Source organism: Hakea prostrata, chromosome 6 (assembly GCF_041222555.1).
Source record: "Hakea prostrata isolate BN-2017 chromosome 6, UWA_Hpros_2, whole genome shotgun sequence".
Lineage (NCBI taxonomy): Eukaryota > Viridiplantae > Streptophyta > Magnoliopsida > Proteales > Proteaceae > Hakea > Hakea prostrata.
The window spans coordinates 18,469,275-18,495,938 of NC_142605.1; the positions used below are offsets into that span (position 1 = coordinate 18,469,275).

Here is a 26,664-nt window from a genome sequence, read left to right on the forward strand (position 1 = left end):
TAGGGTCAATGCAATCTAGCCTCGCCCGGCCCTAACGGATTGGATTGGTCCTCGATTGAGATATCTTAACCCAATGTCAGGATCCGGTTGGACTAGGGCTGAGCTAAAGGTTTTCAGGATTGGACTTAAATTTTAAAATTTGACCAGCCCAACTCATTTCACTGTCTGGAGCTACATTTCTTCTAGTAGACAAGTTGCCCCAGTTGAGAATCACATTAGAGAAGAATGGCATGCTAATATTTAGAGGTATCAATAGAAAGACTTAGTTTAAGGAGCGAGTTTTGACACAATGTTATTGTCTGTCGTCTTATCAAAACAGCCTCTCAACAGAAATTACTTAGGCAAAACTGCATAGAAAAATTATTTTATTGTGAAAAATACGAGGAGTGACGAAATGATTTGATACGCAAGGATTGGCCATCTATCGTGACCAATATGAAGGAATCAACAGGAATCAACAGGGCTTGGAGTTAGGATTAGATCATAATTATTTTGCCCTAACCTGAAATCCATGCTCTCACAATTAACTCCTTCAAAAACCCCCCCCCCCCCAAAAAAAAAAAAAAAAGGGGGGGGGGGGAAATCTATGCTTTACCCACTTGCTGACATGACCATATGATAAGTCATTTCGGATTGAAAATATACCAATGCCATGCTCAAGGAAATCCTCAATTACCGTGAGAGAAATAATCCCAAATGCTGAGCTACAGAGTGCAGACTCCTTTACCCTTGGCCGATTGATATTAACAGAGAAGCAGATACCACTTGTAATCATTTACCAGAATTACAGCCTTTTGAACTCTTCCTTTCTGTTTCCTGTGCTCGTTCTCTTGCTTGGGTATCTGTTGGAAATGGCAGCATTAATATGTCATTTACTTTTTCCAGCCAGAACTGGTCACGAGGCCAAATTGCAGTAAACATAAATGATGCTGAAAAAGTGTATTATGAGGAAACAAAGGTGTTACACTCTTCACTGAAAAATATGGACAATACATATATACATACATATAAACTGAGCTTGCGTTTTTGAACAAATGTACCCAACCTAACCAAATTGGTTTGTTATAGTGCTAGACAAAATTTACATGGATTAAACCCTCTTCATTCCTGTCTGGGAATCCACCTGCTCCACCATAGACTCTTCCTGCGTTGGTTCAGCTCATCAATGCTCTCGTTCACTGTTCGTATGACCTTCCTCTGGAGGCGAAGAAATGATGCCAACGCATTGCGTTGGGCACTGGCTGCCTTCTTTGGCTCCATTTCCTGCAAGTGAGGAAAAGTGATTCAATGAACTTTTAGCAAATCTTTTGTTGGGTCTTTTTCAAAGTTCAGAAACTGACTCTCAGATCCTGCAGCTGAGCTTCTGTGAAACCACCATCCTTCTTTGTCCCAGATTTTGCCATTAACCCAATTACCCATTTAGCGGCTTCACTGTAATCTTGCTGAGTAGCCCGAAACAACTGCAATCTCAAGTTCTGCATGAAGGACAAAGCCAACAAGCCTTCCCTGTCGAAATATGGATGGGCCAGGGCTGCTTTAGCACTTGTTCTTTGCCGTGCTTTGTAACGGATCATAGATGTCAGAAGCTCCCACCCTCTCCCACCATCTGAGTCGAGTAACTCAAAACCCCTCCTGAGTTCAGGGCTAGCCCGAGGCTCGACAGTTTTCCTCCATGCAACCAAGTCATAATCACATCTTTTTAGCTGACGTTTGAATTGAATGAGACTACTGTCTGAGCGTAATGATGGGAATGCCTGATGGACAAAAGTCAAAAAAGCCATTATTATGTTTTACTAGGAAGAAACCATGAATTCCCATATAATACTTGGGCTAATGACATTAGTCATAAAACTACTTATCAGATATTCCATGTATGGTATATGTTGGAACTCTATGATGTGTTTATCATGTCAATGAAGTAAATGACAAAGAGCTGAATTGAGGGACACTGAAACCAATGGGAGGCAATATCCAATAGACCAAAGTAGTCCACATAGAATGAAGTTTGTCATAGTCAAGAATGAACTTTCTCATAGTCGCATACTTGCATGAAGTTCACTCTGTTTCATCTTAAAATCGTTTCTGTTAAATCACATAACACCTCTCAATCCACAGTACTTGAATTGGTAAACCAGAAGTGGCAGAAAACTGAGTCCTTTCCGTACTCCTCTTATGCAAACTGAGGGCAAGAGGAGTTACTTCCTCTTAGCGAAGTCAGCCAAAATGACTGATGTTTTGGCCTATATCATTCCACCTATTCCCGACACCTTCCTAGTGGACAAAATCTTAACACTGCTTTTCAACTGCTGCCATGAAATTTTAACATCAACGGCTAGAAGTTATTGAATGGAATACATAAGCAAGCTATCTCTCAAGGTACCATTCATTTTCCATGAGTAATTAAGAACTCTGTGAGTTTGGGGCTTACCATTTGCAAAAATATGAGCCCAGCACTGTAGATATCAAACCTATCAGGCAAATTCATCTGTTGAAGACCAATAACACAATCATAAAATGGACTTTATCCTCCAGCCTAAGATTAGTAAAGCTGGACAATTATCTGTGGATACCACACCTGCCACAAGACTGGGGATAAAGCAGTCGCAACTGGAGCAGAGGGAGCAGATGGAGTTTGAGTGCTCATGATGTATTGCTCGGGTGCTGCATACCTGAATGGCAAGGACAACTGTAGATAAGAGCTGATGATTTCTAACGAATCAAACTAAGATTAATGTACAAAAAAAAAAAAAAAACCACAGGACAGAATCACAGTGAACTAGCTCAAGAAAACAAGGAGGCAGAAAATAGGTGGTCCAATATCTTCCAAACAAACCAAGTGATGATGCTAAAAAACTGATCAGAGGATGGTCTATACTTGCTAATCGTGGCCTATTACATCATGAAACCAATGGTTAGAATTAGAAACAAGGATGACTCCCAAGTTTCAGATCTGATTATGCTGCAATTATCGAGAGATATAGTCTTATACGGGAGGAACATCATATCCAAAGGACTCAATCCGATGATCAGGACTTTAACAAAAAACTGAGATTACAAATGAACAAAATTGATATGCAATAACAGAAACTTAGAATGAATATTAATAGAACACGGAATAAATAAAAACTAAAACAAAACAAAGATAATGGATACAAGGAAGTCGGAGTCGAACTCAATAGAACACGGTTTCAGATTACCTTGATCAATACCTAAACACTCACGTTGTAGCTTCCTGAATCTGAGAAGAAGATGGGGAGAAAAGAAGGGGGATGGGGAGAGATGGGAAGGTAGGGGGATATGACTTGGTTCACCACCAAAGCCCCTGAGAGGATTCACCAATCACCACAACCAATCTAGAATTCACAATCTATGGTTGCTGTTGCACTAGTAACATGCAATATCACGTAGACAATAAGTAAACTTCTGACCAAAGTTGTTGGGAGGGTCTGTCTTCTCTTGTATTACACAAACAGAAACTAACTACTGAATCCCGTATAGGACCAACTCCCTAATATTTAGGCATATAGAAGTGAGCCATTACAATAGAAAACTCAAAGAAAGTTAAACCCCTGGTCCTGGCTCCGACTCATATAACACATTAAACAGCTAAACATAGCCGAAGTTAAATCAAATTCTAACCTGAGTTCAGCTGGCCCTAATAAACCAATCTGAAACAAAAAAAAAAAAAAACATCTTCTCTTTTAGCTGGAATTTTGCATCAAGAACAGTGAATTCTGAAGAAAGCAAAGGTCCTTTTTGCACAGGATAATTTAGTCAACAACCATAACCTAAGAAAACATAAAAGATCCTGTACTTTCTGGACAGGTACAACCATTACAAAAGTTATGTGGCCAAATCAGCAACCTGTTACTTCAAATGATTGCGGAGGATGATTTTCAGAATTTAAGAGGTTGTATTAGCATGCCTGAGATAAATTCAGCTTTAAACCTAGGAGGTCAACATTGAGGCATTGACTGACTTAAGCAATTGATGGGTAAGCATAGAGAGGAGGATGAATCTTCCTATACTTTGTCGACTAGATCATGTTACCTATGGTGGATTTTGGAGAAGAATGTGCAAGAATACTTAACATGATTAACCAATACTGTGAGTTGGGATCAGGAAAACAGTGTTTCTAGCAACTGCTTGAAAGAGAAGCTAGCTTCTGGTAAGAGTAGGTCGACTCCAGATGGACATTGAGTTATCTTACTGCCTTCTTTAGTTTTTATTTGACATCTTTCTTTATATGCTTACAGCTAGAATATTGTTTTCTGAAACTTCCCTTCCATGAAATAATTTTTCTTAAAGAGGGGCAATATCATACCAATAATAACAAATGAAAAAGGCAGATAAGAGAGTTACAGTTTCTGATGTATACATTTATGTTGCTCTTCTCCAACAGATTGAGCCTTTAGGTGGAATACTAGCAAACATGGTACCAAAACAAGGAGATCAAGTCTTTTGACTCCTGGGAAGTACAAGTAGTTTTTCCGACACTTCTCCTTCATTGACATCATGCAGCAAGCATTGTGTCACATGCAAAGGTCAGGATTGGCATGCATGTGCATAGGGCTGGTGATGTATAAATTCACATTGCCTTCCCTGACAGGTCAAGCTTTTAGGTGGAAACATACTGTGATAGCCAAGATTAGTATAGCCAACCTCATTTGGTTGAGATAAGGCTTTCTTGTTGTTCTCAATGAACAGTAGTAACTGTTGATGTGTTCTGGGTATTTTTCATGTAAAAGTATCATAATACCGTTCTCATTAACAATATATTCTCTCTTCTCCCCCCCCCCCTTTTTGTTGGTATTCTGCCCCTATGTGATGTGTCGCCCAATTATTATATATCAAACTGAATAGGGAGTTCCAACGCCACATTGCATCAGGTATAGCCTCTCTCTTCCATTCTCTCTTTTTCTCCTTCATCTTCTGTGCTGTTTACATGGTATGAGAGCCTGATCCTCAGTCACTGCTAAAGTTGTCATTGCTCTTGTCCCCTCCTTTTTTGAATGTATCAATCTCTATTGGTTGATTTATATGAGGTTGGACTAGTTACTTTTCTTGTTTTGATTAGAGGGGGTGCAACACACTATCCTGTGCTTTTAAAGTTGCTTTAGAGAGTAGTTCATAAATTAAGAACTATGTCTCTATATTATGATCTGTGATTTACGTAGTGATGATTGCAGCTGAAATTCCATGATTCAGAGGTTGGAACTTGGAATCAAGTTTTGGAGGTCAATCTTGTTTGGATTACTTCAAAAAGAATCTTAAGATATTGAATTTTTTGGGCAGGGAATTAAAGGAATCTACCTTAAGAAGTCAACTTTGTCAAGGTTTCATGAAGAAGATCACCTAAGACATTGATTTTATTTTTCGGAAGTGTTTCTTTTTTTGGAGAAACAGCCATGAGAAGCCAACTTTGTCAGAATTCCTTGGAGGAGATGACTTAAGAAATTGATTTCTAAGTTGATTGGGAATTAAATTCAATTTTTTGTGAGGGCTCTCTGAAATAATCGATATTCGTTAAGTTTTTTGGGAATCGATTAGATTTTGTTCTTGTTGCAACTTCACTCTATTTCTTGGGTTGTAAATAATGTCTGGCCCAATGAGGAACGTGTTAGCTGAGGTTCTCTCCCAATCATCAAATCGCATTACTGAAAGAAGCTAGAGGGGTTTACCAATTTTCAACAGCTCCTCCTACCTTTTCTCCCTTGCACTTGAAATTCTCTCCAATATCATCTAAAATGGATGAGCACCTCATGTCTCCCATTCCCAAGTGCAAGAATCTCAAACTCACCCTCCTCGCCTTTGCTGACAACCTCATGATCTACTCCAAAGTCTCTCACTCCTCCATCTCCTTCATTCTCTCCTCTCTCTCCCTCTTTGAGTTTCTCTCTGGGTTTCATTCCAACCTGGAAACGGTTTGATTTAATCTATTCTTTATACTTGCTGGTGTGAAGATTGCCATTCCTTGGGATATGTTTTCCCAAGTTCTACATGTCTCTCATAATAAAATCTTGTGGTTCCACCCCAGTGGAAGATACTTCAGCCATCGCTTCTTTATACCTATTTATGGACCCAGCCTCCCAGTAGTGGGGCTTGGTTTGGGGGTAGTGGTGGCAGCCTCTGATTGGTTAGTCTTGGGTCAAAATTTTGATCGCTAATCCAATTTTGATGTGCAATATACTGTTACAAAAGCTTGTAGGAATAAATTTGGCCAAAAATTTTGTTGAATAAGCAGCCAGCTACGCCATTTTTTTCCTCTTTTTTTTTTTTTTTTTTTTGGGGGGTGGAGAATGTCAAGCTCAAGCAGGCCCCTAGATTGAATAATCATTATTAAACAAGTGAGGTATTCTAGTTTTCACAGCAAAGAGTCCTTCCTTCTGAGAGGTGGCAAGATTTTCTGGCTTCCTGTTGTCATCATTGCCGGGGTGGGGCAAGACAAACTGGGTGTTTACTAATCCTTAACAGAACGGCCTGCCGTTGCTGTAATTGTTTCTGACTGGATAAACCAAAACGAACCTTTTGGTTCTGTATTCTTCAAGGATTTCTGCTTCAATCATCTAAATCCGCATATCTACCTAGAGGACGAATACCATACTTGAGGACAATGCCAGATTGGGGTATACCAAATGACTGAGATTGTCTGTGTGACATGCTAATCCCTAAACCTACTTATAATCGCATAAATTGCTCATACTTACAGTAGTTAATTTTGTATTAGGCTTGATTTCGGAGGGATTGCTCAGATTGATTAAGCCCCCAGTTGATAGGAATATTAGCCACATCCAATCCTGAGACAACTGTTATGGATATTGTTTGTTTTCTGGTTATTTGGGTGACATAACCAGGTTTGGGCCCCCTAAAATTGGGCCAAAAAACCAGACCCAAAAAAGTCACTTAAAACTGGCCGAATACCCCAGGGGTATTTTTGGTAACTTTACCCTACCCTTTTAGGGCTTAATATGGGTCTAGTTTTACTCCCCTAGATCCCAGGGTCAGGGATCTAATTTTACATTTTTATTTTGGTTAGTCAATTTTGAGTTATTTAAGAGTTTCAGTTAGAGAGTCCAAAGTTAAGTCAATTATGTTTTCGAAGGCTATAAATAGCCTAATCGATCAATGTAATTTGAAGCTTGAGTTGATGAATAAAATTATGATTTGAGAATTGGTTTTGAGAGAAAGTTGTGGGATCCCTTGGGGTGACCTGCGGCTGGGCATGTGCTATTATTTCTGCAATTCTAGTTCTTCATCTTCAAGTATTCAAGCATCCAACCTCAGCAATCAAGTCTACAGCAGTCTTCAATCTTCAACCAACAGCCTTCACCCCTTTTCAGCAGCCCCAAGTAGGTACAAACCCTTCCCCACCGCTTCCCTCTCCTGCACGACCTTCCCCAACCCAATGTCCCTGCTTCCGCATCATTCCAGCAGCACCCCCACACCTCACAAACCCTAGTAACCCCTTACCCTTGCTGTTTTAGACCCTTATGCAACCCCCCCCTCTTCCTGCAACCCTACCGATCCCATATCCAATAACCTATCCAGTCCCCACAAAGTCTCCCTAGAGCCTTCCCACCCCATTCAGTTCTCTGTTTGACAGTAAAGAGGAAACCAGAAACCTTTTTAGAAGTTCCTGTGCTTAGTAGAAGACTCTAAATTCTACTACCATTCAGAGCCAATTTGTGCTGGTTCTTATCTAAGAAGATCCTGAAGATCTAACCCAGACCCTTGGTTACACTATTGGGCCTTCCCAATAATCTGCAATAGGAAGGCTTCCAGATCCTGGGCCTTCCATTGCCTTGAAAGGGAAGCCTTAACCCCAGTGAAGGGTGGTCTGGTGCCCAGGAATTGACCAACAAGAGCCAGGTTCCAAAATCTGATATTAGGTTCAAGAGCAGAGAAGGGAGAGGGGCCATCACAGAGAGGAGGGATGAAATGAAGGCTGAGATCAGATATAATGGGGAGGGGAGGAGCAGGTGTGAATAGGGACACCCATGGTTTGGGATCAGAGAGGGGATGGGCTGGAGATGGAAGAATGGGGCTATCGGCGGAGGTCATCGGAGCATGGGGGTTGCTAGCTCTCAGTCTCCCATCCTCCCTTCCTGCAGACAATAAAGTCACTACCAAAATCATTCTGAGGTCGGGATGAAATATTATTTATTGTTCCTTCAGGCTTACTCATGGGCTGGTTGGAATCAGAGCAAGTCCCTCCCTGGTTTAGTTGCCAAAAGAAAATTTAAATTCCTGTAGTCTACCAACAATATTTAAAAGGTGATCAAGCATATACAATAACCAAAAATCACTTAAGACAGACAAAAATCACCAGATGGTAGAAACATAATCATGTACATAGAGACCCTATCAAGAACAATAGAGCTGTTCACAAGCAAGATATAGGTTCTTGCATGACTGATGAAGATAAGAGGATATTTTTTCTTCAGCCTGCCAAATGAGGAAATCATCTCTATTAGACAGGACATAGGCAAGAGTCATCCAATCCATCAAAACATGCCTATAGAAATGGAGGACATGAGTCTCTAATGTGGAACAGTCTATTGCAAAGAGCTTCAATAGGCTTCTTGGAGAGAAAAAGCGGAATACGACATGACTTTGATTGGGAATTCAGAACTTACAGGATTAAGGAGGATCTCCCGATATTTTGGGTGGACCAGCCACATATAGAGGATTTCCTCATTTGGCTTTATTAGCTTGGGAGATTCTTCATTTGCACGTAGAATCAAGTGGAAGAAATATCAAACTTGCAACATATAAGTTCAACGCTGCAGCCTGGTAGGAGCAACCAAGCAACTAAAACTTTCAAGAAGCCACCAAGGCAAAGCTGCTATTTAAAAATGGTAGAGAATGAAGTAACTGACACATTTGAAATTTGCGCTACATTATTAAAGAGAACTTTACCATGTATGTAGAAGGATTTTATTACCTGACCTCACAAAATGACCAAGACTGGGCACAAATTCATGCAGCACATTAAATGGACTCTGCTACCAATATATATATATGATACCAATATAAGTGCGTGGGTGACATAGCGCGTATGCGAGAGCCACACACGGGCGGGAGCGAACAAATCGTTTAGTCTCCTCACCGTAGACCTCGTGATTTTTTTTTTTTTACCACAATGTGTGTGAAGATTCCTTCGGTGATTAATAGAAGTGGGTTCTGCCTGAAGGATGTGAGGGTCAAGTTGGTCTACGTGGTGACACTTTAAATTATCAAGTCATAAAAGCTTCAAATTCTCAGATTTGATTTAACTTATGTTACTCAAAATCCTTCGGTGGCACCATCACATGCCTTTTCGATTCTAATTTAAGAACTTTACAGAATCAAGATGCCCAGCCACTACCCACGCTGCCCTTACGCACACAGCTAGCGGGACTTACTTGCAGGACTTTAGGACCGGCACATCAGATCTCTGTATTGTTCAAAAATCAGCCAATACTCATGCCTTATAGGAGGAATTTTATGCCTAGATTTATCCTTATAACAGAAATTAGAACTTCATCTTTAGCTTTTAAAGGTTAAAACTTGATAAAAACAAAGATCAACGGAAATAAATACAAAAATCATAATTTACAGATGCAACTATTTCTATTGATGCATGAAGTGCAAAAATTCGTAGAGGATCCTAAGAGAGATGATAGAAGCACGACTGTAGGCTTTCATCCTCAAACCCTTCCTCTACTAAATTAAAGAAAAATAATAAAAAGAAGCAGAAACAGAAACACGCCAAGAAACTACATCTCAATTACTCAGGGTTCCCGAAAACTTGTAAAGAGACTAAGTAGGAGAAGAGATAGAAGAACTAACCATTGTTTAGAAATTTGTACTATATATAGGAGATCATTACAGAGGAGTTACAAACTTGCGGATGATCATAGCGAAACTAAAACTAAAACTAGAACTCTCGTCTTTTTCTTAGAGCTCTCTTTCTTACTTACAGAGTACAAGATTACAAGATATTACAAGATTCAAAGGTCCTAGGCCCTTCGATTACAAGCTTATTTATAAGCAAAAGAGAAGACTTAAAACAAAAGAGTAACTATTCAGAAATTTGGCCCATTACTATTCAGAAAGGGACATTTACTATTCATCCAGTACCTATGCAGTTACTGTTCAAGTGGCGGAGATTTTTCTGTTTTACTATCCATGGACAATTTTGTCCTTCTTCTTTTGAGAAATTCCCAATATATCCTGCGACTGTTCATCTTATCAATAATTGTGCTGTCGCAAGGGAGAATTATGCTGGAATATTCCATTGTTGTAGTGTTCTTCTAGAGTCTCCTCGAGGCATTCCATGTGAATTCACTGTTTTCCTCATTGATTTGACTCAGTGTGTTAACCCGATATTATCCAGCAGGGTTTTTACTGGGTTGGTTTTTACTATCCAACAAAGTTTACCAAATATTTTTCATGGTTGGTACTACCATGGATGGTTTTTACTATCCAACAAAGTTTATCAAATATTTTTCATGGTTAGTACTACCATGGAGTCTATTCTTTCCCAACTCACGGGGTTACAGACAGAAATGTGGTTTTACATGGTCGTCTGATGAACCATATGGTCCTTTATAGATTGGGCCAAAATCTTAGTGGTTTTGCTAAGGTCCACTAAAACCATGCCTTAGTTTTACGTCATATGGCTGTGAGACGGATGGTGACGGAATCACCCCTTTATTCAATCTACATTTCTAGTAGATTTTGTGATGCTGACGGAGACTTTCCTTTGTTGCGTCTTTGTCGTACAGTTTCATATTCAGAGTCTTTTTGTGGGGACAATGTTTTATCTTGTTCGTCCTGTAGTTTTATGGACCCACGATAGCTTCCGCTGTATTGTGTGAATTTTTGTTGGAGGAGAGCTTCTATATCACCAAGTATTTCTGTTCTGAAGGCTTCCATTGGAGATTGTGAGCTGGAGCCTGGTGATATTTGTTCAACTTGTTGAACAATGCTTGCTGATGGAATAACTTGTGCTTTGTAAAGTTGTAAATCAGCTAAGAGGCTTTTGTTCGAAGCTTCTAAACGCTGAATTGTTCTTTCCTTTGTAGCATTGTCCATTTGTAACTTGCTTATTCTCATAGAACAATTGGCTACTTGATCCAAGAGTTCCTTGTTTTTGTTCTTGATTGGCTCACATTGTATACAAGCTGTGTTTCTCTGAGCCATGTTGGAGAATGAAGGTTGTTGAGGAGGAGCATTACGTAGCTTTGGATCTACGTAATATGTTGGGCCAATCATTGACTTGGCAAAGATTTGTGCTTGTTCGAGGGTCTCGTATCCTTTGAAGAGAGGACAGGGATGACCCTTTGTAACTTCTATAACATCTTCCCAATCAAGGAAGATTCCTGAGTTGTGTCCTTAGTAGACGACGTCGAACTTCGTCTTTCCTTTCTTTGTGCATAGTTGTCCGTAGAGAAAAGCAGCTGCATCTATCGCAATTGTTAATCCAGAGATAACCTTTTGTTGTGAAATGCATTTGTTCACATTATACTAGATGTTATCAAGGCAAATTTGTTCTTCATCATTTATCATATATCCGTTGTAATTTTCGAATTTCATCAGAGAATTTTTGAACAATATATGTTGTCCAAAATTTATAGTATCAGGGGGAAAGGGAATTCTTTATGGTGAAAAAGAAGGGAATGTGCGAGCTGCACTGGTATTTGAATTACCAATTGTTCCCATTATGCTGGCGGGCAAACGCCTTGTTTGTGGAGAAAAGGTATTATTCAAGATTTGTGAAGGGGTTATCAAAGAAGAAGTTGTAGAGGATTGTTCCGGAGTTGTGTTACTCCTTTGTATGAGATCTCGAAGCATGTCATCCTCCTTAATAGTAAGTGAATAGTGAGTGAATAGTGAGCAGAGTGAATCTTACCGTGAACAATAATTTTGTGTATTCCTACTCAGTACTACCGTCATAATTGAGATTGGTTTCTTGGGCCAAATGCAAATTATACTAATGCAAATGAAAAGATATTGAAGGGTTTTCTTTCCCGCGGTCATTACTGGCTTTTTAAGTCATCTTGTCGAACATCCAAAGGCGCAAAACACCAGAGAGATAATTTCAGCCCGGATAATTTTTTATCCGGATAGAGTAAAGTATTTAACTTTTTCTTTAAAAATAGATGATAACCGGATTCGGATACCGTATCGGATAGCGGTATTCGGGAATTATAAATTTTTTAAAAAAAATGTAAAAAAGTGACCATTATCAATCAATAATCGGATATTTAATAGGATCGGATTATTATCGGATATCCAATAAAGTTTCAGATTCGGATGCCTTCTCTAAATTTTTGCCGGATTCGGATAGGGTGGTTGGGTGGGTGGGGGGGGCGCTATAAAAATACTAAGGGCCTTTAGAAGACTCTCTTAAGGATTTACAATTTGCCGTTCCGAAGTATAAAAATCCTAAGAGCCTTTAGAAGACTCTCTTCGGGAATGCATCCCCGGTAACCCCTTCACAAATTTTGAATAATACCTTTTCTCCACAAACAAGGCGTTTGCCCGCCAGCATAATGGGAACAATCGGTAATTCAAATACCAGTGCAGCTCGCACATTCCCTTCTTTTTCACCACAAAGAATTCCCTCTCCCCCTGATACTATAAATTTTGGACGACATATATTGTTCAAAAATTCTCTGATAAAATTCGAAAATTGCAACGGATATATGATAAATGATGAAGAACAAATTTGCCTTGATAACATCTGGTATAATGTGAACAAATGCATTTCACAACAAAAGGTTATCTCTGGATTAGCAATTACGATAGATGCAGCTGCTTTTCTCTACGAACAACTACGCACAAAGAAAGGAAAGACGAAATTCGACGTCGTCTACTAAGGACACAACTCAGGAATCTTCCTTGATTGGGAAGATGTTATAGAAGCTACAAAGGGTCATCCCTGTCCTCTCTTCAAAGGATACGAGACCCTCGAACAAGCACAAATCTTTGCCAAGTCAATGATTGGCCCAACATATTACGTAGATCCAAAGCTACGTAATGCTCCTCCTCAACAACCTTCATTCTCCAACATGGCTCAGAGAAACACAGCTTGTATACAATGTGAGCCAATCAAGAACAAAAACAAGGAACTCTTGGATCAAGTAGCCAATTGTTCTATGAGAATAAGCAAGTTACAAATGGACAATGCTACAAAGGAAAGAACAATTCAGCTTTTAGAAGCTTTGAACAAAAGCCTCTTAGCTGATTTACAACTTTACAAAGCACAAGTTATTCCATCAGCAAGCACTGTTCAACAAGTTGAACAAATATCACCAGGCTCCAGCTCATAATCTCCAATGGAAGCCTTCAGAACAGAAATACTTGGTGATATAGAAGCTCTCCTCCAACAAAAATTCACACAATACAGCGGAAGCTATCGTGGGTCCATAAAACTACAGGACGAACAAGATAAAACATTGTCCCCACAAAAAGACTCTGAATATGAAACTGTACGACAAAGACGCAACAAAGGAAAGTCTCCGTCAGCATCACAAAATCTACTAGAAATGTAGATTGAATAAAGGGGTGATTCCCTCACCATCCGTCTCACACCATATGACGTAAAACTAAGGCATGGTTTTAGTGGACCTTAGCAAAACCACTAAGATTTTGGCCCAATCTATAAAGGACCATATGGTTCATCAAACGACCATGTAAAACCACATTTCTGTCTGTAACCCCGTGAGTTGGGAAAGAATAGACTCCATGGAAATACTAACCATGAAAAATATTTGGTAAACTTTGTTGGATAGTAAAAACCATCCATGGTAGTACCAACCATGAAAAATATTTGGTAAACTTTGTTGGATAGTAAAAACCAACCCAGTAAAAACCCTGCTGGATAATATCGGGTTAACACACTGAGTCAAATCAAAAAGGAAAACAGTGAATTCATTATTCACATGGAATGCCTCGAGGAGACTCTAGAAGACCACTACAACAACGGAATATTCCAGCATAATTCTCCCTTGCATTAGTACAATTATTGATAAGATGAACAGTCGCAGGATATATTGGGAATTTCTCAAAAAGAAGAAGGACAAAATTGTCCATGGATAGTAAAACAGAAAAATCTCCGCCACTTGAACAGTAACTGCATAGGTACTTTGGATGAATAGTAAATGTCCCTTTCTGAATAGTAATGGGTCAATTTTCTGAATAGTTACTCTTTTGTTTTAAGTCTTCTCTTTTGCTTATAAATAAGCTTGTAATCGAAGGGCCTAGGACCTTTGAATCTTGTAATATCTTGTAATCTTGTACTCTGTAAGTAAGAAAGAGAGCTCTAAGAAAAAGACGAGAGTTCTAGTTTTAGTTTTAGTTTCTGCTATGATCATCTGCAAGTTTGTAACTCCTCTGTAATGATCTCCTATATATAGTACAAATTTCTAAACAATGGTTAGTTCTTCTATCTCTTCTCCTACTTAGTCTCTTTACAAGTTTTCGGGAACCCTGAGTAATTGAGATGTAGTTTCTTGGCTGTTTTCTGTTTCTGCTTCTTTTTATTATTTTTCTTTAATTTAGTAGAGGAAGGATTTGAGGATGAAAGCCTACAGTCGTGCTTCTATCATCTCTCTTAGGATCCTCTACGAATTTTTGCACTTCATGCATCAATAGAAATAGTTGCATCTGTAAATTATGTTTTTTGTATTTATTTCCGTTGATCTCTGTTTTTATCAAGTTTTAACCTTTAAAAGCTAAAGATGAAGTTCTAATTTCTGTTATAAGGATAAATCTAGGCATAAAATTCCTCCTATAAGGCATGAGTACTGGCTGATTTTTGAACAATACAGAGATCTGATGTGCCGGTCCTAAAGTCCTGCAAGTAAGTCCCGCTAGCTGTGTGCGTAAGGGCAGCGTGGGTAGTGGCTGGGCATCTTGATTCTGTAAAGTTCTTAAATTAGAATCGAAAAGGCATGTGATGGTGCCACCGAAGGATTTTGAGTAACATAAGTTAAATCAAATCTGAGAATTTGAAGCTTTTATGACTTGATAATTTAAAGTGTCACCACATAGACCAACTTGACCCTCACATCCTTCAGGCAGAACCCACTTCTATTAATCACCGTAGGAATCTTCACACACATTGTGGTAAAAAAAAAAAATCACGAGGTCTACGGTGAGGAGACTAAACGATTCGTTCACTCCCGCCCATATGTGGCTCTCGCATACGCACTATGTCATCCACACATTTATATATATATATATATATATATATATATATATATATATATATATAGAGAGAGAGAGAGAGAGAGAGATCAAGCAGATGAAGAAAGCCTTTCTTCGTAAGATCCGGCCTTACCTATGAACTTGTCGACTTTGCAGAGTTCTGCTTTCAGAAGCGAGCCAGAGTGGCGCCCAGGGTGCAACACTTCTCAGTTTGGGCCTCATATTTATCCTATATACCATGTTCATATGGTGGCGCGATGGTCTACGTGAATCCACGTTGGAAGGACAAGCACCACCACCCCCCATCTTGAAGGACATAAAATAGCAGACTTATGGTAGCTGAGTGTGAGAATGATTCTGTATCACAACATGCTCTGGTGCCGGGTGTCTTTATGTGGTCTTCTAACGTTAAAAGAAGTTGTGTCCGTCCAAGACATCTGCAACGTCCTCCCACGCCTTTTCTTTTTAATATGGGACAAACTCAAAAACACTCACCTTGAACCACAACGCAATTTTTATATATATACTGATAGGGCCCCGGATCCAAAATGTCTTTTGGGCGGAATGCACCGGACACCAGGAGGGAGTCGCCCCGGCTGTTTCCTTCCACGCGGCCCTCTTTCGCCGGGCCCGCGGGGGATCACGATATGAAGCTACATTGAAGAGAGAGATAAGGAATTAGGGTTATTTAGGGGCTATAAATAGGGGAAGGAGGGGAGGAGGGGAGGAGGGATTTTTGGAGTTATGTTGGGCAGCCATAGGCTGAGGGGCACCTTTGGGTGTGGGGGTGACTAGCACCATTAAAACCAATTCTATCTTATAAATTTCTCATGTTTTCGTATTAATTTTATTAATGAATTAGTGGGTTATTATCAACTAGTATCAGAGCAGTTCGATCTCAGGGAAGCAATGGTATTGCCACTGTTTTCAAGTGAAAAGGATTTGCAAAGTTAGGCAAATCTTCTTGTTTTTCTGGGAACACCACATCGAGGATGACCAACGATTAGGCATAGCTCTCCAACACTTAAAAGGAGACGCATTGGATTGGGTATACATAAGGTCTTGGCCGGTGTTTGATTGGGTGAGTTTCAGAGAAGCCCTGCAAACTAAGTTCGGCGATGGCCATGCGACGGAGGTGAGCGTGATTTTGAATGGCAGCCAGGAAGAAGTTATGGATGCTAATGGAGTGGTGGAAATGGGAGACCAAGCAAATCCGATGGAAAGAACGCCAAGTGAAATCGCCGGAAGAGATCAATCGATTACTACGGTGGTCCCATGCCATACTTGGAGAAGAGAGAAGAAGAGAATGAGAGTTTTCGATGTTGATGCCTACCGGAGTGAAATTGCAACAGCAGAAAATCACGCCAATAAATTAAACGGCAACGAAAAACAAAAGCATAGCATGAGGCCTGGTGCAATCGGCGGAGACCAACAGGCGGCGATTAGGGTGTTTGCTTGCAGAAAATAGGGAAGAAGACACTGGAGTTCGAGGGTTTATGGGGTTAGTTTGGCTCACCTCAAACCGATTCGTGGGTTTGGTCCACACCCTAAGGGCCAAGGATGGTTTTATTTGGGCCAAATACAAGTATGTTTATTCTCACACATAGGGCCCAAAGGAACCAAATTTAAAGATTGGGCTGCTTGGTTCCCAAAGAAACCTCCTTGGGCCCATTCCATTCTCTTGAACCAAAGCCCAAATCATCCCATCAAACCAACGCCCAACCCATTTCTCTTTGCCCATGGTCTGTCTTTGTACACCACCCATTTAAAAGACCCACCTTGGGCCCAACCTATTTCATTAACCCCAAGCCCAGCCTATCTCATTAGCCCAATTTCCGATTCAATTTTCTTAGCCTATAGTCTAAGTGGTTTGGCTTCACCAATTTAAAAGCAACCCTATGGACATGGTCCACTTTATTAACCGTAAGCCTAGCCCATTTAATTTATTCCATACCCAGCCAATCTTTTCCAACCAATGGGTTTAAATATTTGGACCCCACCCATTTAAAACGTCTATTATGGGCCTGGCCATTTCGTTACACAAAAACCCATTTCTTCTCATTACCATTTTGGGCCTAAATACTCTCAAACAATCAACAAACCAACCCAAACAAATCCGAACCAGGGACTGACCGAACCACAAAAGAGGAAGTCATTGTCTTCAACCTCGTAGAATCGAGACAGAATGCAAGCGACCAGAATGGAGTTGCAGCGTTTGTGGGGGTAACTGGTTTCGTTGCCGGTGACAGAAATTTCAAGACCGAGTGTATCGCTCCAAGTGTTGATGCCATTTCTTCGTCTTTTTCGCAGATTTGTTTTGGGGCTCTCACATAGAGGATTGATCACCAGTTTGGGGTGGTAGTACCAAGGAGGTTGCTTGTGAGGCAGAAGCGCAAGGACCTAATGTTTCTCACAGGGTTGGTTTCATTCACAAAGGGACAAGATGCCAGGATTGCGATGCTCAACAGTGCAATGTTCGACTATTCTCGGGCATCTGCTCTTAGATCCACAGAAGGCGCTTTTGGACCAAAAACTACAGAATTTCTCTCCCACAACGGGTCTGATTTAGAAAACTTTGGAAGTGTGGTTGATGCTAGAGTGATCGCTGATATTCTCTCATCAAACTCTTCAAATTTTTTTCGTCAAACCATTGCAGATGAGGGAGATCTTGGAGCCAACTTGGTAATGCATGCGAAGAATGATGCTTTTGAGGAGGGTTACTCTTCAGTGGTTCCACGATTCTCAACATTTTTCATTCGACATCAGATTAATTTTGATGGTGTTTTTGGGAGTAATTTTGATTTCGGCACTTCCACGACTCGCGGGCAGTTGCAAAACACCAACCTCTCAAATCACTGGGAGGGAGATCCATATTGTAAGCGTGGCATTGGCCAGCAGTTGCATCTTTGGAGATGGGTCTGTTGTTGGGTCTTGGAGGATTTGCATGTTGCCGAGATGGCTTGGTTGTGCGACAAACCTGTGAAGATTAAACTTTAAATTTTCCATCACCTTGAGGACAAGGTGATTTTCGAGGGGTCGGTAGTGATAGGGCCCCGGGATCACGGTATTAAGCTACATTGAAGAAAGAGACAAGGGATTAGGGTTATTTAGGGGTTATAAATAGGGGAAGGAGGGGAGGAGTGGAGGGGGGATTTTTGGAGTTATGTTGGGCAGCCGTAGGTTGAGGGGCACCTTTGGATGTGGGGGTGACTGGCACCATCAAAACCAGTTCTATCTTATAAATTTCTCGTGTTTTCGTACTAATTTTATTAATGAATTAGTGGGTTCTTATCATATACTATTAATGATGCCATAACAAGGCTTAGAAAAAGAAACCTAAGTAGTCTCTAGTTTGTTAATGGGTAGGCCCAACCCACAATTAATATTTATTGTTAAGAACCTGCAAACCGAACACAAAAACTGATAATATTTAATAGCTGAAATAACGAAGAACAAACAGATATGAAAGACAATCTGGTTTTTATGGTGCCAGTCACCCTCTACACCAAATGGTGCCCTCAGCAAAAGGCTGCCCAAACCTCACATACAATAATCAATACCCCTTCTCGCATCTTTCCCCCCTTTTATAACCCTTCAACCATGAGAACCCCACTCTCTCTCTCTCCTCCACGTGGCATCCTAGTAGGGTCCTAACATTTATTTATTTAATGATGTACCATGAACCAAATAAGACCAGGATTTCGTATTTCTTTTAATTGCAATCTAGCTTAATAACTGGCTGAGATTGGATGTATGTAATCAACTTTGAGACTTCTACCATCTGAGATGGTTGTTGAAACTTACTTGAGAGAGGACACCATCAAACAACCAATTCAGACTTATGCTAGGATCTTCCTTGATAGATTCAATTTCCTTACTGAGGAACTCATGTAATGATACAAGGAGGTCAAGAAAGATCTTCACATGGTCTTTGTAGATCTAGCAAAAGCACATACAAAGTTCCTAGAGAGATAATCTGGAACATTCCAGAGAAGAGAAAGTGTCATAATACATACAAACACACTTTTCTTTTTATTTTTTATTTTTTTTTGTTGGGAGGGGGATTTTTATCAGCTCCAGTCCTAACATGCTCAAGTTTGCTCATGTTCACCCTCGGATTGCTGACACGTGTATTATCCTAATCCTAAGGTGAAAATGCAACACCAATTTGCCCACTTTTAAGTTTTAACTAGGGTTCATTCTCCCTTGTATCTACCAACTCCCAATTCCCAATTCCCAACCTTGCACCTATCCTCTTGCTCGCCTCTTCGTCCTCAACTCCAACACTGATAATACTACCATAATTTTTCTCTCCTCTTCAGCTTCTCTTGCTCCATTTTTTTCCCCTCTCTTCCTTGAACCTGTCGTCTTCTTCCTCGTAATCCTTTCTCACCGCTACTGTTTCTCTATAATTTCTCCCCTTCTTGGCTCAATGTCTTCGGTTTTGTTTCTGATGAAGGTTAAGCCAAATGAGCACCTCATTGCGCTCCTTGATGACCACTTGTGATACTCTTTTGCAAATCAATCAGAGAATTTTGGCTGGCAAGATTTGCAGGAACAGATCGTTTAGGCAGAAAATGGTGAACAAGTCAAAGATTCTTAGAATGAAAACTTCAACAATCAGAAAAATATCGAGATGCACAGTGGTTGCTGCTTCTTTCTTCCTTCTCTCTGGCCAAATCCGGTGTCGGAATTTTGCCGACTTGCTGAAGCATTTTGGTTGGGACAATCAACTATGGGGTCAGCAGTTCTTTCAGATCTCACAACTGAGATCATTATACCTATAGCTGCAGTCAATCGGTATTCTGGTCTCTCTCATTCAATGGCTTTTTGTTTCTCGTGTACAGCTTTCCCCATGAAGACAGAATTCATCAAACAACAGAAAGAATGGTTACAATGACTAACTTATAGAGGAAGAAGAAGGTATCAACGATCACAACGTTGTTGTCAAGTGTGCCGAAATACAGAAAAGTATTGAGATTAATCTCAATGGTGTTTCTCCTCCTGTTTAATTTGAGCGACGTCGAAATTACTGAAATTAACAAAATTTCGCATCGCTGAGATTTAAACTATGATATAGGCAACTCATTCTGTCCTTACCATTGCCCAAGGATGAAAGGGAACAAACGTAGTTTACATGCAGGTGAAGAAAGAAGATGAAACCATAGTTAGAGTTGGGTTTGGTTAGCTTTTTCTGGGTTGATCGTAGGATTGGAATGGTATGTCAACAATCTAAGCGTGAACATGAGCAAGCTGGAGCATATCTCAACTGAAGCTGATAAAAATCCCCCCCCCCCCGGGGAGGGGGGGGGAGCTGAAGGTAGTTCAGTCTATATTGGGTTACACCAAGAATCAGCCTTAAGCCTGCCTTTATGTATTTTCCCATACTATGAATGACTTAACCAAATTCATACAAGATGAGTTCCTGTGGGGTATAATCTTTGTAGAAAATGATTGAAGAATCAAAGACAGGGATTAACGCCAAAGTGGAACCATGGGAACAACCTTAGAATCACAAGGTTTGAAGACAAAGACTCTAAATATGCTGTTTAACTTTCGTAGCTTTCATATGGAAAATGGGGGGGTAACTACTAATAATCGGGAGATCTCATATCTAGGATTAATAGTAAACAAGGAGGCCCGCATACATGACAACGTAACTCACAGGATTAAAAAAGGGTGGATTAATGGAGAGGTGCATCCTGAGTATTGCTTAACCAATTTATCCCTTAAGAAAAAGTTTGTAGTGTCACCAGACTAGCTATGACATATAGGGAAGACTGCTATAAAATTGGCATTGTGGACAAGGATGTAGAGATGGATGTTTGGGGAAACTGGGAAAGATAAACTGATAAAGTAAGGAAATACCATATTAGAGCTGATACATGATAAACTTAGAGAGTTGTTTGAGGTGGTATGACACTATGACCATGTTTATCAAAGCCCTTCAAATGCCCCAGTTTGGAAGAGTGACCTTATGCAGATTGAGGGAACTAAAAGAGTGAGGTTCAGTCCTAAGATAACCATGTGAGAGGTGGTCAAGAATGACATGCTCAGGTTAGGCACTTAGGCTTTGCTCCTAGTATGACTCAAATAAAGCTGACTGGAGAGCAAAGATCCAAGGGGTTGACCCATATAGTTGGACTATGCTTTTGTGATATTGTTGTATTCCATATCAAGGCCTTGGGTAGAATGCTGACAGTTAAGAAGTGGTTTGCTTAGAGTTCAGTTGATTTTGTATGCCAACCCTTTTACTTCTCATAACTAAAATGCTGTCCTTTCTAGGATCCAAGCAGCCGACTCCATCAAGCTGGGAGAAGGCTAAGTTGTTGTAATTCCCTTTCAGACTTCATCTTGTGATTTGATTTTCTCAAACCCTTAACATTTATGGAAGTTTTCCTCTTCTAAGCCTAAAAATGTTTTGTCATGTGTATCTTAAACTCTTGTACTTAAATTCGGAGTTTCGCCCTCAACATTTCTGTGGGTGACCTGAAAGGAAATCTTGTGAGGTTTGTGAAGACTTGAAGGAGAATTTCTTTGTTTTATCATCTTGTAGTGTAAGCTAGGGTGAGAAGTGAAATTGGGGACTTTCAAGTTTGGGTTTTTTGGGAGAGATCTTCCTGCACCTTTTGAGTGTTCTTCAGAGTTCAGAGATCTTCTTTATGTTTTTTCCATTACATAGTGAATCATCTCTAGATATGCCATGGATGTAGCACATGAAGTTGGTGTTCTAACCATGTTAAATCTCTCTGTCATCTTTGCTGCACTTTGTTTCTTGGCTTTGCTTTAACATGTTTGAATTTTACATGCCTTGATGAGCTCGAAGACAAACCTCAAAGTGGATACATCGTGCATGGAAGAGCATGACCTCTGTGACAATAGGGAATCAGTGATTTTAAGCTCACTTTAACAACTAAACTGAATGGTAAAATGAGCTCTGCTTTAAGTCCAGCTGTACTATGGCCAACAACGTTGAGATGTTTCCAAGAGTATAAATACTGAGGTAGATTGAACTGGAAATGAGTGTAGCTAAGAAAAAATTCTACGACAGTGAGTGGATGTTCATTAAACAGGTAAAGAGAAAGTTTCATCATGTGGCAATGAGAATGTTGCCTCAACGAGGACTGATTAGATGAAAGTCTAAGTGATGTGAACAAGGGTTCACTCCCTGGCCGAAACCCTGGAGTGGGCCCCAAGGCCACTCCAAAGTGTCACACCTAGGGCTGGCCAAAACCTCATAGAGGGGTATTTTGGTCAATTTCAGAAAATTGAATCCAGCAAATATTTACTGCTGGAATTGACAAAGACACCCCTCTAGGAGGATTCGGCCAGCCCTAGGTACGCCACTTTGGAGTGGCCTTGGTGCCCACTCAAGGGTTTCGGCTAGGGGATGAACCCTTTGTTCACATCACAACTATTTAGGTTTGACTTAATTGAGTTTTCCCTAACAATCTATGTTGATCCTAGTCATCTCACATATTTTCCTATCCACCCAAATCACTCCTAAGAACTTCCAAGAACTTTCTTGGATACCCATAGGCATCCCATAATATTCTAAAAAAAATTTATGTGTGGGTCCCCTTAGTGAGGCCTAAACTCTTGTTGGGTCCCCTTTATGCACAAAATTATGTCTAGGTCCCAATTCAAATAACACCGTTTGAAAGGCGTTAAGTATGTTTGTGAAATGACTAAAATACCTCCTCAACCCAAACCCAGCCTCCCTGCAAGAAATCACCCACCACAAAAGTTATAAAAAAAAAAAAGTAAATAAATAAATAAAAAATAAAAAGAAAGAAAGACAGAAAGATAGAAAGAAAGAAAGAAAGAAAGAAAGAAAGAAAGAAAGAAAGAAAGGAAGGAAGGAAGAAAGAAGAAGAAGCAGAAGAAAAGAAGAAAAGCAAAGAAAAGCACAAAACAACCACCACTGCCCAACCTTCATCCTGCTGGCAATCACCCACCACCAGTCCTAGAGCTTCCAATCCACCACCCACCACCGGAAACCACCAAAACCAAAAACCAGAATAGAGACCAATTTAGGATTTACAATTGCAGGTTTAATAGCCTAAGTACTACAGCTATATCCTTTTCGTTCTCTTTAGTGTTATGCCATTTACAAAGGAACTGCTAGTTTCCACATGTAAATCTACGATTATCCAGTGTATAAAGTCTGCTCCGTTAATCCACAACACCAGGTTTTCTATCTGGTATTAACCTAGATCCATGAGAGATCAAAGCCATCACAGTACAGCATCAGAGAAAATGAAATCTTGAACCAGTCAAAAGTAGAGAAAACTCAAGCCAGGAACCTTGCTTTAAATCTGGGACTCCATACTCTTGAAATTAAACAAGGAATGAGAAGCAGAAAAAGAGAAAAAACAAGAACTTCAAATCCAACAGAAAAATAAAAAAAAAACTCTGCCGAAATAACTCAGAATTAAAATGAAGAGAAAATGAGCTCAGAGAAGCATAACGAAAGGAAAAACAAAACCCACTTCCACTGCTTAAAAACTGACATTCATGCAAATGAGGACAAGAAGAACTGGCTCTTTAAAATTTTAGAAAAACAAATAAACAAGAAACAAAAATCTTACCCGATTCTCCATTCAAAGAAAGTGATAACAGGACCCAGGATTCTGGAGCACCATTCTTCAAATTTCGTTCTTCAGATGAAAGGCCATGAAAGGCCATGAAAGGATTGGTGTTGAATGGCACCGGTCGTTGTTATCTCATGCTGGTGGTGTTTTCTTAAATAATTTTTGTGGTGGGTGATTTCCAGCAGGGGGTCGGGTGTGGGTGGAGGGGGTATTTTAGTTATTTCACAAACAAACTTAACACCTCTCAAACAATGTTAGTTGACTTGGGTCCTAGCCGTACCTTTTTGCATAAAGGGGACCCAACAAGAGTTTAGGCTTCACTAAGGGGACCCATACATAAATTTTTCTATTTTTAATTTATTTGCTGGAAGATTCTCGCCAACCCTTAATTTTAGGGAAACCATCCTAGGAATCCTTATCCTAAAATTGGGTTTCCATTACTAAGTATCTAGATGAAATGGGCAATGGGATGGAAAAGAATAGGAAATAAAAGAGAAACCATTAAATTGGAAACTTTTCCCAAATAAATCAGAATGTCATATCAACCATTCTAACAGATTAATTGTGGACAAATTCTTGACTTGTATGGAAAGTGTTACACTCACACTCACACAAAGGCCAGGAATACAGATACCATCCAAAAGTTGGGAAACAGAACTATATAGTAAACTGAAAGTGAACATAGCATATTTTTCAGTATCAGAAGACTCTTCTTCAGCCTATTAGAAATCTGATGCATCAATGGCATTTTGATCAAAATTTCTATATGACTGAGGAAATACCTCGGGTCCAAGAGAAACTCCTTGGGGATATAATTGATTCCCACCCGCAAGTCAGCTGCTGCCCCAAGGTCAATGATCTTGAATGTGCGATCCCCTGCTTAAGTTCCACAAGGAAAAATAATTAGCAATACAAGAATTGTAGAAATACACAAAAACTAACAACAGTGTAGCTTCCTGCCCATACCTTCAGAGAAAATAATATTCTGGGGCTTGATGTCTCTGTGAACAATGCCTGTTGAATGGAGCCCATCTAAAGCAAATAAAAGCTGTCTCATGATTGTCTGAATAATTCTATTTTCCCTCTCCAATCCCTTTGGCAAGTCCTGGACCTCACCAAGAATCATTGTTTCTACCTAACAATATATGTAACCCGACAATTTTGCAATCAGAAATCATTAGTAGAAACTTATCATGCAGTGGAGTATATGTTAAGCTAAGGACAAACTGATAACATGCACCAGTGAATATATGAAACAAGTAAACAAGTAAAGCTGGAAATTTAATAGTTAATGCAACTTATGCTATTGGATACAAATGAATTAATGATTTGTTCCCTAATTAGGTCCAATAAAGTATACCCATTATCATATTCTGGAGAAGATATTATATGAAAGGTGTTGCATTGCCTATTACGGTCCAAATTTTATTAGCAACAAATGGAACTAACAGAACTGTTAAACCTAAAACAGTAAACTCTATATAGAAAAATCACCATCAGTAGTCAAAATAGAGAGAGTGCTGACATTGTAAGGGAACTCTTTACTCTGCATTAGATCTGTGAGTGTGGCCTCCCCTTCAAAACGCCATATAAGCCAGTATTCCCCTTCCTTCTTGGAAGAGCTCTGCAAAAGTATTCCAAAACAGGAGTCAGTAAGGCAATCAATTAAGCCAATAAACAAAGACAGTAGGAAAACAGAAGGCATAGTAGTAACATCACTACCATAATAGTCAAAGTAGTAATAGATTAACACTAACTGTAAAATAGAAACACCTCTAGAAAGCCGTACACAAAATCCGCACAGCTATTACTGCAAGCCCTCCGGACCCTCTCATTCATCCAAATCTCCACAGCGCCATATTCGGTAGCCTTTTTCAACACTAAATCACCTTTCTTTTTGGCCAAACAACCAAAACCCAAATATTGAGAACATTTACAGCCAGAGATTCCCAAACAAAAAGTCAGATAGTAAACAAAAGTTCTACTTAAAAGAGAAAAACCACTGATAATATTCATTGTTTGTGCAATTAAAATTAACCATATCCAAGCAAATTAATCCTCCATTCTTGATAATGGTAACTTAACAAACCAAAGAAAAGAATAAACGAAATGCATACCTTAGAAGCTGGCTTCTTTGCCATTGAAACCTTATAAACGACCCCAAAGGCGCCCTCACCCAACTTCTTCCCCAAAACAAAATCATCCTACCCAAAAAAAATAAAAATAAAAACCCCAATTCCAACCAATAATCAAAATTTAAAATCACAAGCATCAAATTCGATTTTGTAAATTGAGTAAATAGAGTAGAGATAACAATAAGGCACCTTTCTGTAAGTAGGACGGAATAGCCGCTCCAAGAAAGCAAGAACGAACATATCCCAGAAACCAGGAGCTACACCAGGGGTAGCCCAGAGGTAAGAGACAGCACTGAGAGCTAAGATTGCGCCAGGAATGGTGACAGTGAGGCCGTTGGACCTTGGGAGAGTGCTCCTGTATATGATATCTCCACACTCCATTACAGTGCAAGGAAGCCCAACACCGACGCCAACAAAGAGATGGTGAACGAAATCAACTAGTTCGACTCCTGCACGCACCACCAAAACCTTCGACTTGGAAACGATCTTAGATTCATAAGAGTTGGAGGATTTGGTTTCGAGCTTCTTTCCGATGAATGGAGTTGAGAAGAAAGTTGGAGTGGAGGTCTTGGGCTTCATGCTGAGACCAACCGCAGCTCCAATTCCTGCAACCGTCGCCATTTCCGTACGAAACTAACATTAACGGCTCTGCTTCGATCGAGTGTTGCAGTTGGTATTCCAATTTGTAAAATATTATATTCATTTGAAATTAAAACGAGAGAAAATTTTCAGTTTTA

The 26,664-nt window shown here is 39.8% G+C and overlaps 1 protein-coding gene across 1 annotated transcript; it reads right to left on the minus strand.

Annotated features, from left to right (window-relative positions):
* Positions 1-882: 882 nt before the first annotated feature.
* STN7 (Serine/Threonine kinase domain protein) lies at positions 883-26,619 on the minus strand. Its single transcript, XM_089158180.1, has 10 exons — positions 26,117-26,619; positions 25,910-25,996; positions 25,566-25,685; positions 25,318-25,416; positions 24,759-24,927; positions 24,575-24,668; positions 2,576-2,669; positions 2,429-2,485; positions 1,341-1,754; positions 883-1,263 (listed from the first exon to the last, which is right to left on the minus strand). Exons 1-10 carry the CDS (start codon positions 26,546-26,548, stop codon positions 1,102-1,104), a joined length of 1,728 nt encoding a protein of 575 aa, XP_089014306.1. The 5' UTR covers positions 26,549-26,619; the 3' UTR covers positions 883-1,101.
* Between the last annotated feature and the right edge of the window lie 45 nt (positions 26,620-26,664).